Source organism: Cervus canadensis, chromosome 10, assembly GCF_019320065.1.
Source record: "Cervus canadensis isolate Bull #8, Minnesota chromosome 10, ASM1932006v1, whole genome shotgun sequence".
Classification (NCBI taxonomy): Eukaryota; Metazoa; Chordata; class Mammalia; order Artiodactyla; family Cervidae; genus Cervus; species Cervus canadensis.
Window position 1 is genome coordinate 55,533,000 of NC_057395.1, and position 15,564 is coordinate 55,548,563.

General features: G+C 43.3%; 1 protein-coding gene across 3 annotated transcripts in view; it reads right to left on the reverse strand.

Annotated features, from left to right (window-relative positions):
* The window catches only part of CDH26 (cadherin 26), a 44,870-nt gene that overhangs the window by 18,006 nt on the left and 11,300 nt on the right, over positions 1-15,564 (reverse strand). For all 3 annotated transcript variants that reach the window (XM_043480099.1, XM_043480098.1, XM_043480101.1), the window contains 6 exons: positions 15,461-15,562; positions 14,935-15,096; positions 5,237-5,384; positions 3,316-3,482; positions 2,991-3,119; positions 1,185-1,370 (listed from right to left, as the gene is read on the reverse strand). In XM_043480099.1, the coding sequence (XP_043336034.1) occupies positions 1,185-1,370; positions 2,991-3,119; positions 3,316-3,482; positions 5,237-5,384; positions 14,935-15,096; positions 15,461-15,562 (894 nt within the window). The remainder of the gene's footprint in view (positions 1-1,184; positions 1,371-2,990; positions 3,120-3,315; positions 3,483-5,236; positions 5,385-14,934; positions 15,097-15,460; positions 15,563-15,564) is intronic.

Consider the following 15,564-nt stretch of genomic DNA (forward strand, 5'->3'; position numbering starts at 1 on the left):
CTGCTGGCCGGAGGGAGCCTCTCAGCGTGACTTGTCACTGCTAACCCAGTGCCTGTGGCTTCTGTGCTTCATTTATTATTTACATTGTCTTTGATAATGATCAAAAGACAGTTGTCAGCCCATTTTCAAATCATTTATAGAGTTCTTTTTTTTTCCCCTCCCTCCTCCTGGTTGGAAAGAGCCACCATCAGTCAGAGGGTAATGAAAAATGCAATAAAAACCATAACCTAATGAAACATTAATGTGACAACTCTCCTGCAAAAACCCTGTGGCGCTTAGGGAAATATGGATATTAATGATCATAGCTATTCAGGGGACAAAGTGGTCAGTGACTTAAAAGGGTTGAAAGACTAGGAATATTTGGGAAATCCGGCCCCAGGCCTTTGGCATGGAAAACCCACAGAGCCCTGCTATTCACAGCATGGTATGGCCCCTCAGCAACATCTGGGAGCTTGTTACACTGACAAGCAGAGTCGGCCCCACTCCAGATATACTCATTCAGGTCTGCCTTTGAAGCTGACCCCCAGACTGACTCATTTGCACTACACCAGAGGCACTGGTCATTCTAGGGTCTACGGAGAGCAATTAAGACTAAAGGTGCTGGAGTCAGACCGCTCCAGTCAGAATCCCTACTCCAGTCATGTGACTTCATGAAAACAACCCAGCCTCTCTGGGCTTCAGTTTCCTCATCATTAAATGAGATAATAATACTTTGTTGCAGGGCGAACTCTCTAGTAGGCACAGCAGGCATAGTGCCAGGAGCCCACAGTATTTTTACGGGTCCATGCAAATGTTCTAATTTCTTTCAAATCCAGAAGAAAAATGAACTCATGGGGTTCGAGAAAATGTCGTAAATGATTTTATCACATCGGGAGAAAGAAACACGTTAGGGATTACATAAATCTACTAAATTTTGTCTAAAACAGACCCAAAGAATTTAATGTTGAAGTAACTGGTCATATCAAAGATAATCTTGAATACTGATATGATTTTGATGGGAGGAGCGATGAAGGCAAAGAGCTGAGGATCCACGCAGCCCTGCATTCCTCACTGGCCATGGTGACTTGTGACCCAGCAGGCCATGTGCTCAGAGCACGTGGATCATCTGTTGGCACCTACTTCATTGTCAGGAGTCCTACAGAAAGGGCCTCGGCATCTACAGCCACCTGCTCGGATGCATTTACCTTGATAACACTTAAAATCCCTTCATTGGTCTCAGGATCCGTCGAAATGTCAAAATGTCCCTCTTCGTTGCCATTCGTTATGTCGAACTTCACTCTCCACGCGGCTGTAAATGGTGAATCACCATCTTGAACCCCGAGACGTAACACACCCTGGCTGGCCCGGCCTTCCGAAATCTGAATGTTATACTGAGAGAGATGATCGTCATTGTCGTGGAGAAAAAGAAACACAATCGGAAAAGAAAACAGAGAAGAGGAAAGAAAACATAGAGAGATGACAACTTGGATGCTTCTCCTATGATTGAACTTGACCACTAAGGATCTGGAAGCCTGTCTGTTACAGCAGAAAACGTGTCAACAACAAATATCTCGTCCCTGTGACTGGATGCCCAAATAACTGAAGAGCTGTGTAACTTTAAAAGTGCCCTTCTATCCAATGCAAGGCACCACTTTTTAAAATAATAGTACACACCTTAGTTTATGCTGCCTACAAAAATCTAACTCTACTAAAATAAAGCCCTTATGTATTTTAATTAAGGTGATAATCTTTCTAACACATAATAGATCTTTAAAATAGCTCCTTATTCAATACTTTTGGTGACAAGATAATTTCTCCAGCACATCAAAATAACAATGTGTATTTTTTCCAGCCCTACTTTCGCAAGTATAGCTTTTTACTAAGTCGGAGAAGGATTTTGAAACAAGACTCAGATATAATAAATATGTTTCAGTTACTACATACTGTTAAGTGAGATGCTTTCATTGGAAATATTTAAACTTCGGTTTATACAATTAATGTTTTTAAATGACAGAAAAAATAAGTGTTTGTAGCATTTGTTTATTCAACAAAGACTGTTGTGTACCAGATTCTGGTTTAGATGCTGTGAACAAAACAGCAAAAATCCCATCCCCAGGGAGCTGAGAACTGAGTGTGTGTATGTTGGGGGGTCAGGTTGGGAATTTAACCAGGTCATCAGAAAGACCTCCCTAAGAGGGGTCAGAAGAAAGACAGAAATACAATGGACGTTTTCCTCTTAAAAATTCATATGGAAGAGTGAAAAATTAAGAAGCTAAAAGCAGATCATGATGGGTTTTTATTTCCTCTCTTAGCAATCTTCTGCATTTTAAGTGGTTTCGTATTCCCAAACTGATTGGGACAGTGAGTGCCAGCACCTTCTTCAAGCCTGAGGACCTAGCAGCCTGTGAAATCTTGTGTGGAGCCCAATATACAAACCAGGTGAGCTGGGGAAGGCCTGGCCCGAGTCTGCCTGCCCATCTTCTTATTTCAGAGCTCTGAACATTGTGGGTCAGGCTAGGGACAATTGGGCATGGTGGCAGACATTTCTGGTTGTTATAACTTGGGATGCTACTGTCCTCCAGCGGGCAGAGGTCAAGGATGCTATTGTTCAACATGCTTACAGGTCACTGGGTAGCCCCTCCCCACCCTCCCTATGCCTTCCTTCACCTCCAAAACATCAGCAGTGTGGAAAGTGAGAGGCCCTGAAGTGGACAGAGCCTGGATCCTCCGTCCTCCCCGAGCCTCGGCCTTCTCACCTGCAGAATGGAAAATGCGGCAGCTCCAACCAATGAAAACCTAGGGATTCCTGTCAATACTCTGAACACTGTTCTGGCACAAAATAGTAACAAATGTAGGCTCACATGATTGCCGTTAACTGGTTCCCTATCAATGCAGTTGACTTCTTGATTCTAGCTGAAGTTATTTTGGAGATTGCCTGTATCTTGGGTGATGGAGGAATTCCCTCAGCAAACAGAGCCTGGGGCATGGAGACTGTTCGTGTGGGGACTTACGTGGTCCTGGGTGAACCTGGGCATGTGGTTGTTGCTGTCTTGCACATGCACATGAACCGTGGCTGTGGATGACAGCGGCGGGTTGCCACAATCCCTCGCTGCAATGACTAACGTAAACCGAGGCGCCGTCTACGTGAGGAGGAAAAGGTAGGTGAAACCCTTCACACACGGGAAAAGGAAATCTAATACAGAAATGTTCCATTTTAGCAATTTCAGTAGCCAATCTGGCCACAGAGGGTTTCTCACTGCAAATGCAAACCCTGAGTCTGGGGCTCAGAGAGGGAGAAGCCATTTTATTTTTCCAAAACAATAAAGTGCACATAACCTCATAATCTAAGCATCCTGACAGTCGTATTTCTCCACTAACACGGTCAATCCGGAAACCACTCTCTCTCAGTACCGGTGTTTGAGAAACAAGGAAGTAAAGCACTTGAGAGTTTGGAGTATTTTCTTGATCCAGATCCAGTGCTAACATCTGAAAAACAGGTTGACCTGGAAAGAATTTTTTAAATTGTTACTATTGGCCAACAGCAGCCTATCCAACCAGTAGGAGAATGATTCTTTGCTGAATGGCACTGGGGCTTACACCAGAATGGATTGAGTATGTAAATATAAAGGTCAAGCTATAGACATACTAGACAAAATGAAGAGGGATATTTAAATCATCATAAGGTCAAGAAGGACTTTCTAATCATGATTGCAAATACAGAGGTTTAAAGGACAAAATCAATAGATCAATTTTTAAGTGTGTGGCAAAAAACTATAAATAAAAGGAAGGACATGATAGACCAGGAAAATATATTTGGAATACATGTTGGCAGACAGAGACATAGACATTCTTAATGTCAAAGGAGGAGGTTGAAGTCAAGAAGAAAAAATGACAATGACGCTAACAGAAGTGGACAAAGAAAAGAAACAAGCAACTGAAAAGGGAACTAGAAACGGCCAGGAAAGTTATCACATGTTCAAGTACTTGGTAATCAGAGATGAACAATACACTAAGCCCTGTCATATGCTGCCGGGCTATGGATAAATTGCAACACTGAAGTTGTGTGTGTGGTTTGGAGCAGCAATTCCACCTGTCTGAATTTGTGCTAAGTAGGCAATGCTTGAATGGCACACGCTTTTAGCTCAGATATGTTCACCGAAGCATGTTTTGTAAAAATAACAAAATGTGACAATGAGATGTAAATGTGCAACAAAAGAAGATTGGTTAAAAATCTTAAAGCACACCCATAAAATAAAATATGACACACAAGATGCTCTAGGAGAATACTGTTAGGTTATAAACAGTAAAATTGCATTTTTAAAGAGAAAATTCTTAAATATGCACACATAAAAAGGCATGCTCATATATTTGTGTGTGTGTGTCAGTCACTCAGTGGTGTTCGACTCTTTGTGACCCCATGAACCATAGTCCACCAGACTTCTGTCCATGGGACTCGCCAGGCAAGAATCCTGGAATAGGTGGCCATGTCCTTCTTCAGGTCATATATTTAAACATATGTAATATAAACACATATACATTTTGTACTATGATAAAGATGAAAAAAATGTAGATATACAAATATACATTTGTAACTATATGTATAAATCTGTGAATATATACACACATATAAATGTAACATACCATGTGTGTATACACACACACATATGTAAAGTGCAAAGAAAAATATTGAAAGAATATAAACTAAAACATTAATGGTACTTATCTCTAATTGGTAGCATTAAAGATGCTTCCTATTTTAGTCTTTTTGTTTCTTGGAATTTTCCAAATTTCCTAGAGACTGTTTTGCAAAATAAATAATGCTTTTTGTTATTCAAATAGATGCACATTTTAATGAGGATGGTTCGGGTTTCAAGACTCACAGAATCCTAGCTCAGTACTTTTAGATGCTATCTTGCTGCCATTTTACAGATGTTTACAGATGAGAACTTTGCAGCGATATGCAGGATCCCACCACCGACCTCTGCTGCTTCTTCTTCCTCCATTCATTTATTTTAGGTTGATATTTACGGATTAGCCCTTCTAACTGACAATTTCCACATCATTTTGCTGCTGATACAAAATGAAGCGTGGAGACCTCAAGGCATTTTGCTCTCATCCTGGGCCTGTAACCTTTGGGATGTGAACAGCGAGAGGCCTCCCTGAAGACAATAGGACTGAGGCACCCTGTCACTACAGAAGCTGGAAAACCGTCATGGCACAGAGAAGACAGGGACCCCCTCGACCCCACCATGCACACCTGCGGCGTGGTCCTCCTTCACACTGATGTTAAATTCCTTCTCAGGGAACTCGGGAGCGTGATCATTCACATCACTGACCCTGATGTTGATAATCAAGGATCTATCCACAATGTGCCCTGTTAAGCGATGGGCAACATCACAATAAACCTAAGAAACAGAGAAACCATATTACTGTTGCAGAACCATTGATTTGATGGCACAAATCCCATTCCAGTCAGTAATACTATGTGCCCTGCATCAGTATCCTCCAAAGACTGAAAGTTCCTGAGGTCAGAGGTCACAGGCTCTCCTTCACCCTGCGACCCTTGGACTGAGCGCAGACTGGGCACTCAACAAGTGTTTGTAGGACAGATCAACGAGCTGACTTGAAAAAATACTTCATTATTATTATTAATAGTAGGTTCAGATCTCAATTTCTCCACTTGTATCAACATAGGCAAGTTGTTATGAGCCTCAGTTCCTACATACTATATGTCTTGTGATGAGAAGTAAGCACACAATTGAATATTGGTGAAACGTTGCAGAGAAGACACTTAAGCTTTGGGGAGAGGGAGCATTTAAAAGCAACTAGGACTAGGAATTCCCTGCAGCTCTAGTGCTTAGGACTTAGTGCTTTCACTGCCATGGGCTCAAGTTTAATCTTTAGTCAGGGAACTAAGATCCCCACAAACCCCACAACCAATAAATAAATAGACTAGGACAGCTATGGGCTTCCTTGATGGCTCAGCGGGTAAAGAATCTGCCTACAATGCAGGAGACACAGGAAATGAGGCTTCAATCCCTGGATTGGGAAGATCCCCTGGAGGAGGACGTGGCAGCCCACTCCAGTATTCTTGCCTGAAAGATCCCATGGACAGAGGAGCCTGGTGGGCTGCCATCCAAAGGGTCACAAAGAGTCCAACACGACTGAGCAACTAAGCGCGCACGCGCGCGCACACACACACACACACACACACACACACACACACACACAGAGTATAATAAACTAGAAATCATTAAGAAAGATAATTTACAACCCCAAGTGTTTGGAAGTTAAGCAAAGCATTTCTAAATAATGTACAAATCAAAGAAGAAATCACAATGGAAATCAGAAAATGTTTTGAACTGAATGGTAATTAAAACACAACAAATCAAAATGCATTTTCCTCTCATCACTCAAATATCAAACTCAGACTTTCTCTGCGTGCTTTTATTCTGTAGAAGCTAGCAGCTCACTAAAAGCTTGCAAAATGATTGTTTACAGACACCCAACCATTTTTGTGTTTGGCAATAGGGATTTTTGAGATGTGCCTGTGCTGTAACTTCTAGGTCTCAAATTCCCTGTTGAAAGCATGTTACCAAAACACTTTTGCCTGAATTATATTCTGCTTACACAAAATGTTTAGTGAAATAAACATGCGGTTCTTTTATTCTTCACATCAAAGGCTTGGGTGTGAAGAAGTAACCAGAAGTCTTTCTGACAGTGTGGTGGTGTAAAAGTTTCTGCTTTGGTAGCGTTCCTGGAGACTTCGGAGTCTTGCAAAACTCAACTCACAGTGAATCAGATTGGAGAAGTATTTATGGAATGAAAAGGTAGAAAGGAAATAAGCCACACATTTGCCACCGACAAAGGAACAAACATGGCCATTGATCTGAGGGGCCGTGATCTCACAGGGTCTTGTGCATGTCCCTGATTTGTGCCCCATAACAGAATCACTGTCAAAAGCAGAAAGCTCATGGGCCACGTTCGTCATTCTGCCTCAGCCAAATCACATCTGTAAGAGATTCAAGAACTACATCATCACCCACTTACACAAAACAGCTGTTACATGTGGAAACCAATAAAAAGGCTGTCTGAACCACAAGAGCCTTGATTCTGTTTTTTGAAAATAACAGTACCCATCTCAGCACTGACTAATGATTGCTTGCTGGAAAGGGCATTTTCTGGAACTGCTGAAGATGTAAGTGAATGGAAGCATCTTGAGAGGACAAGTATTCTTACACAACCCCCGCTGCAGAGATCCTCCCATCATTCTGCTCTAAGCAGATGCTAAAATTGGTGTGTGTGCATGCATGCATGCATGCGTGTGTGCAACGAAAGCTGGGAATCCTTGGGTCCTTCTGTCTCCTTGAAAGCCAATTACACCCTGTTGTTACCATATTTTTTGCAAATGGTTATGTGAAGTTGTGCGTGCATGCATGCTAAGTCCTTCAGTCAAGTCTGACTCTCTGCGACCCTATGGGCTGAAGCCCACCAGGCACCTCTGTCCATGGGATTCTCCAGGCAGGAATACTGGAGTAGGTTGCCATTTCCTACTCCAGGGGATCTTCCTGAACCAGAGATCAAAACCACATCTCTTGCATCTCCTGCATTGGCAAGCAGGTTCTTTACCACTAGCACCACCTGGGAAGCCCCATGTGAAGCTGTAAGGACACACAAAATACTAAATACAAAAACATATAAGCACCCCAAAGTTCATCACAGCACTGTTTATAATTGCCAGTTATAATTGCCAACATGGAAGCAACCTAGATGCCCATCAGCAGACGAATGCATAAGGAAGCTATGGTACATATACACAATGGAATATTACTCAGCCATTAAAAAGAATTCATTTGAATCAGTTCTAATGAGATGGATGAAACTGGAGCCCATTATACAGAGTGAAGTAAGCCAGAAAGATAAACACCAATACAGTATACTAACACATATATATGGAATTTTAAAAGATGGTAACAATAACCCTATATGCAAAACAGAAAAAGAGACACAGATGTACAGAACAGACTTTGGGACTCTGTGGGAGAAGGCGAGGGTGGGATGTTCTGAGAGAATAGCATTGAAACAGGCATACTATCAAGGATGAAACAGACCACCAGCCCAGGCTGGATGCATGAGACAAGTGCTCAGGGCTGGTACACTGGGAAGATCCAGAGGGATCGGATGGGGAGGGAGGCGGGAGGGGGGATTGGGATGGGGAACACATGTAAATCCATGGCTGATTCATGTCAATGTATGGCAAAAACCACTATAATATTGTAAAGTAATTAGCCTCCAACTAATAAAAATAAATGAAAAAAAAAAAAAACATATAAGCAAAAGCAACATTCTTAAGTCCACTCCTGAGGACATTCAGAGAGCATCTTCCTCTAATGGTTCATTCAAGAGGGTGGTCCGTGAGATTGCCTCAGCACCAACGGGGCAATTGGTGCCAACTGTTGAAGGCAAAGTTTTAAGGGACGAGGCACCATTGTCTTAGTCATTTATCTTTAGTGCAGAAGAAACAAAAAGTGACTCAGAGACCACATCAGAGGGATCCAGCAATGACCCTGCCCCCTGAAGAGTGAGCAGTTTTCCAGTATCACAAATGCACCTGTCATGTCAGGGCAATTTAGAGACTGTTCATGCAGAGAAATCACTGTTCTTGCACAAGGTCAAAATGTTTAAACAGAATCCTTAATTTTCATAAAATTTAATAAATATTTAGCCTATGTATATTGACAATAGACACTACAAATGCTCACAAGGACATAGATGCAAGGTGGTCACCTCTGTGGAATCAGATCAGAGAAGAAATTTGGGAGTGAAGAGAGGTTTTTAATGACTACACCATTAACATAAATAAGTAAATAAATTCTTATGGAGTTTTAAATTCCATAAGAAGCCTTTATTAGCTTTACACCTAAAAAGTAAGATAAGCAATAGGAAAGTCTCATTCACTCCTTGTGGGAATGCAAGTGGTGTAGCTACTTTGGAAGACACTGGCAATTTCTTACAAAACTAAACATACTCTTACCACACAATCCAACAATCATGTTACATCCTGAACATGGATGTTCAGTTTTATTCATAATCATCAAAATTTGGAAGCAACCAAGATGGCCTTCAGCAGGTGAAAAGATAAACAAAGAATGGTACATCCATAGTATTCCACAATGGAATATTTTTCAGCAATGAAAAGACATGGAGGAAGCTTTAGGACATATTGCCAAGAGAAAGAAGACAATCTTGAACAGGTGACAGACTGTACCATTCCAACCCTATGATATTCTGGAAAAGGCAAACCTATGCAGACAGTAACAGGATCAGCAGTTGCCAAGGGCTTTGAGGAGAGGAAGGAATGAATAGATGGAGCACAGGGGAACTTTAGGACAGTGAAATCATGATGCCAGAAGGGTGGGTACATGTCACTATACATTGCCAAAACCCAGAGAATGTACAGCACAAAGAGTGAATCCACGCGTAAATTATGGGCTTCAGTTAATGATTAAGTATGACACTGGTTCATCGATTGTAACAAACGTCCTATAGTAATGCAAAATATTAATAACAGAGGAAACTATGGGATGAGTGGGAAAGTGAGGAGGTATATAGGAACTCTGTGCATGCATACCTGCTGTGTCCTTTCAGTCATGTCTGACTCTTTGCAACCCCATGGACTGTAGCCCACCAGGGTCCCTTGTCCATGGCATTCTCCAGGCAAGAATACTGGAGTGGGTTGCCATACCCTCCTCCAGGGGATCTTCCTAACCCAGGGGTCAAATTCGCATCTCCAGAAGGTGGATTCTTTATCACTGAGTCACTGGGGAAGCCCGTAGGAATTCTGTACTTTCTACTTTTCTGTAACCCTAAAGTGGTTCTAAGAAATAAAGTCTATTAATTTTAAAAAAGGGCCCCTGCTTGCAAAATAAGGCATAGGCAATCATATATGTATTTTTTTTCATATATGTAATTTTAAATAGGTCTACTCTGACTTGCTACTGAATCTCTCATTGCTTTAGGAAAAATAGTGATTTTATTTGTTGAAGACTGCAAAGATTTCGGGGAGTCTGCAGAGAGTCAGAGGGAGCACCAAGGAGCTCTCAAGCCAACGACCCTTTATGGTGGGAATGCTGGTTTCTCCTCTCGAGGAGCCTCTGATGACCAGATGCAGAGCCCTGCTCAGGGACAATGAGTAGGTATGGGGTTTATTGCCAGAGAAGAAGCTCCAGTGAGGCCCAGGGAGGGTGGACTCACCCGGGGCCTGGCTGAGCCCTTACGTAAATCAGCTCCTTTCTTCTTTCATAAGTCCTGGAGGGAGGCTCCCTCGTATTCCTCCTCTGCCACATTTTTTAAATATATTTATTTATTTGGCTGCAGTGAGTCTTAGCTGCAGCACACAAAGTCTTGGATCTTCTTGTGGCAGGGGAGATCTTTAGTTATGGCATATGAACTCTTAGTTGCAGCACGTGGGCTCTAGTTCCCTGACCCGGGATTGAACCCAGGCCCTCTGCCCTGGGAGCACTGAGTCTTAGCCCCTGGACCACCAGGGAAGCCCACCTGCTCTGAATTATTTGAGAGGGTCCATGGCTGTCAGGCTCAGAGCCTGGAGGCAGAGCAGCCCAGATTCAAGTGCAGTTAGGTGTGGGGTCGACTTGACGGTGCCACCAGTTGGTACTTCGTCTCTTCCATCCATGGCCCCAGAGTCCGGAGCAAGCTGCTTCACCAGACAGCCAGCCACCTTAGGACCCTGAGAGCTTCAGACAGCCATCTGCCCCACCCTCCACTTTTCCTCGTAGCCCACATGGCCTGCTCTACTGCGCTGTCTGTACCTCCTCAGGCCTTTATCCCAGCAGACTTGCTGCTCACTGATCAGCAGCCACCTTCGTGGTCCCGCTCAGCGTCTTAAGATGCTGTCCCGGGCCCCATGTCCACTCTCGTTCAGCTCTCTCCTCTCCCACTGTGAGACAAAGGATGCTGCGAGGCTGCTAGTCCTGAACTTGTCTGCTTTGGGGACTCCAACATACATTTTTAAATTTCTGTGCAAGCTAACTGGCTTTCTCCAGCACTGTTTCCACATGCTCCTCCATAATTTATGACGGTGCTGGCAAAGCTCTGCTCCTTAATCACCCTGACTTCTGGCTCTAAGTCTGTGCCAACTATAATCCTCCCACTTAAAAACAAGAGCCACATGTTTGTTTTATGTTTATTATTTTATGTTCCATTTATTATCCTAAAGCTACGTCTGAGACCTTTCGTTCTGAAAGATGCCTGAGAGGCATAAGTGCTATTTGTTTTTGGCAAGATGCTAAGAATTTCCAGGGGCTCAGAATCACAATGGGGAAAGGAAATGTCATGGCTATTCTCCGCCCTTTTAAAGGGTTTTCAGACTTTTGTTACAGCCTTCAGATTTATATCCTTGGATAAACACACCACAGGGCATTGACACGATAGCTACATGAAATTACATGTACAAGATCCTTTATCCTAGACACAAGCATATAGAAAGAAACATCTTAAATGCCAAACACACAATACAAACTCACATCTATGCGTAGGTTAGAAGTAGGTGAAGATAACTATGTTGGGATAAAGAGCCACAAATAATTATTATGAGGAATGTAAAAAGGTGACTTTCTTGAGTGTACTTGTACCCTGTGAAATTGAGCATATTTTGATAGAAATAGAAAAGATCTCTACACAGAAAAAAGACTTTTTCCCTCTCGGTCTTAAGTCTTCTAGCAATTCTCAGTTGGTGCTGCTGCTTTCTTTTTTAGAATTTTTTTTTTTTTACTTATTTATTTTTCATTGTTCTTGGTCTTTATTGCTGTGCAGGCTTTAGTCCAGGTTCAGTGAGTGGGGGCTACTCTCTAGTTTTGGTGCACGCTGGCCTCTCATTGCAGTGGCTTCTATGTTGCAGAGCTTTAGAGCGCAAAATCAGTATTTGAGGTGCACAGGCTTAGTTGCTCTAGGGCATGTGGAGTCTTCCCAGACCAGGGATCAAACCCAGGTCTCCTGCATTGGCAGGCAGATTACCGCTGAGCCACAAGGGAAGCCCCTGCTACTGCTTTCTTGTAGGTTTTTCTATGAGATTAACCAGAAATTGGCTCCTCCCATCACCCCATTACCTTTGGAACACAAGTTTTAGCCAGCTTTAGTGTCTCCTTTGCTATCTGCAAGAGTAAGGCAGTGCTGCTAGAGCTGTCTTCTTGCCAATACATTAGGCTTACTGAATTTTTAATAACATCCTGTCCTTAAAGACAGTCAAAAAGCAGTAGTCAGCATTCTTAAAGAAGCCGGTGGCTAAGCTAGAGCACTCGGTTTGGGTGGTTGTACCTATGACACTCTGCTTGTCCCACCTTCAGGTCTGATAATCCTCAGCAGCCTGTCTCATGTCTTGCTAACCAGTAGCTAACCCCCGCTGGGTTAGTCCCCTATGACTTTTGCATCAAGCTGGGTGCCTACGACAAAAAATGTATTCTCCTGCAGTTCTGGAGGCCAGCACCAAAATCGGGGTGTCTATAGGGTGGGTTCCTTCCTGGGGCTCTGTAGACTGGCCCACTCGAGGCCCCTCTTCTTACTTCCCATGGTGTCAACGATCCTTGGTATTTCCTGGCCTGTAGACCCATCACTCCAGTTTCTGTCTCCAGCTTCCCATGGCCTTCTCTTCCTTGTCTTTCTCTCTGTATCCAAATCTCCCTCCCCTTACAAGGATGCTGGTTTCTAGACTAAGACCTAACCCAATTCAGCATGGTGCTCAGATGCTCAGTCATATGCAACTCTTAGCGACCCCATGGACTATAGCCTGCCAGGCTCCTCTGTGCATGGGATTTCCCAAGCAAGAATACTGGAGTGGGTTGCCATTCCCTCCTCCTTGACCCAGGGATTAACTCCGTATTCTTTACCACTGAGCCACCTGGGAATTCCGAATGCCAACCTTAGTACATTATTAAAGATGTTAAAAGCAACCAAGCAACAATAACCAAAATAAAACCGCCCCAAGCACTACACGTTGTGTTCCATCCTTGCATGGCTTGTGCCTGTTAACTGTTATATCCTAGCTCCTCCACAGTCAACCTGCAGAGGCCTGGGGACCAGCAGCAGCATCTCCTGGGAGCTTGTGAGAGATGCAGGAGCTCAGGCCTGCTCCACCTACTGAAATAGAACCTGCATTTTAGCCAGATTCCGAGGTGACCAGTTTGCTCAGTAAAGATAGAGAAGTGCTGTCTCAGGGTCCCCCTTATGACTTTATATTCCATCTTATTTTAATTATTTATCTATCTATTTATTTTATTTTTGGCTGAGCTGGGTCTTCACTGCTGCATACAGGCTTTCTCTAGTTGTGGTATGTGGGTTCCTCATTGTGGAGGCTTCTCTTATTGCAGAGCACAGGCTCTAGGCTCAGAGGCTTCAGTAGTTCCAGCTCCCATACTCTAGAGCAGGGGCTCTGTGGTTGTGGTACATGGGCTTAGTTGCCCTGTGGCACGTGGGATCTTCCTGGACCAGGGATTGAACCTGGGCTTCCTGCATTGGTAGGTGAATTCTAAACCACTGGACCATCAGGGAAGTCTTTATATTCCTATTCAAAAACTGCACATTAAAAAAAAACACTGCACATTTTATGGATGGGTTTGAAGAATTATATGGAGAGTGAAGACCTAGACAGTCATCTTTGCATGTCCTTTTGAAGTTTCAGAGAATTTCTGCCTGTTTAAAAATTATAGAGCCCAAGACCATTAATGTGTTAAGGGTATATAGCTTATCATGTGTATAAATTTTCTAAGTCAGTGGAGAAAAGCTTCACAAATCACTTCTTGCCAATATTAAAAACATCTCCCCCCTTGAAGGAGGAAATGTTCGGGCAAGTAGGCCCGAGAACAGAGCCCAGGTTCCGGCAGAATTCAAACCAGAACACAGGCTGCAGACTTCTAAGAAGCCCTATAAGCTTTGGCTGGTAGCACAAGATACTACCACGTGGTTGGGGGCATTTTTATTTCAAGTTTCCTTTGCAGTTTTGAACTTGAACTTCAGCCTCATGGCAGACCACGGTATATGTGCAGTTGCTCAGCCGTGTCCGACTCTTCGTGACCCCACAGACAGCCTGCCAGGCTCCTCTGTCCATGGGATTTCCCAGGCAAGAATACTGGAGTGGGTTGCCATTTACTCCTCCAGGGGATCTTCCCAATTTAGGGACCAAACCCACATCTCCTGAGGCCTCTGCATTGACAGGCAGATCCTTTACCAACTGGGAAGCCCAGACCATATTCCTGGGGTGATAAATCATAAAGAACACCTAGACTCATAGGAACAAACCATCGCCAGGGCTGTAATTCCTCCTTCATCAGGTTACTACGAAATCCATGGAGTCCATTTACAGCCTCTCTCCATAGATTTCATCTGTGACTCACCAAAAACTAAATCAGCACATTTTATAAACATTCTATAGCTCTATAGCCAAACACTTTCAAATATCCTGATCATATCAGCGTAGCAGTTGTTAGAAGGGGAACCTACAGCAATTCACAGATTACAGAAATGATGACAAAGCCAAAGTCCAGAACTCGAAGAGATTACAAAATTAATCTCTAGGCCCCAGGCACACTTCTAAAGCATGTCACAGTTTATAAGATGTCAAGCTCCCAGAACCTGGCACATAGCCAGCTTACAGAATGCTTGCCAAATACAATGATCCTGCACAATCCTTGCAGTAAATCCTAGTTTACATGCTTAGTCACTCAGTCATGTTTGACTCCTTGTGACCCTATGGACTGTAGCCCACCAGGCTCCTCTGTTCACGGGATTCTCCAGGCAAAAATACTGGAGTGGGTTGCCATTTCCTTCTCCAGAGGATCTTTCTGACCCAGGGATCAAACCGGGGTCTTTTACATTGCAGGCAAATTCTTTCCCGTCTAAGCCACCAGAGAAGCCCAAGTTTAGAATGCGTCACATTTTAGTTACCTTAAAAGACGGTGTTTTCTCTCGATCAACAGAACGGTGAACATATATTTTCCCATTCACATTATCCTCTATAGAAAACAAACCAATCTCTGGATATTCATCCACACCAGGTCCTCTGATTAAATATATTATTTCCATGTTAGCGGACATATTATTGAACAGCTGGAAGGGAAGAAAAGGAGGGGGGAAATAAACAGGGTGAGAGTAAACTATTATATCTATCAAATATCTAGGCTAATATTTAAAGGCAGTTTTAAATTATAGTTTAGAGAATTTATCCTAAAGAAATAAACAGGTAGGGAAAGATGCAGGAACAAGGAATACAGCAGCAGTTAGGTTCGTAATAGTGAAGAATTGGAAACAGCATAAATGTCCATCCCTTATTGAAAGAATCTCATAGGGGTCCTCCCCTCATATGACACCCATGCCTCCTACCACTTCTCTGCCTGGCGTCTTAGCCTCCTGCCAACAGGATCGTGCTGAATTGGACAGGGTGATGGGCCTTTCCTGAGAGCAGCAGCCTTACCTCACCCACAAATTTGGGGAAGGGTCCCGGGTCTTCCTCCTCCAGCTCCAAGGTGGTAATAATCCAACTTCTCTTGGATCGCTGTAGAAGCTGGCTGTCTCCCT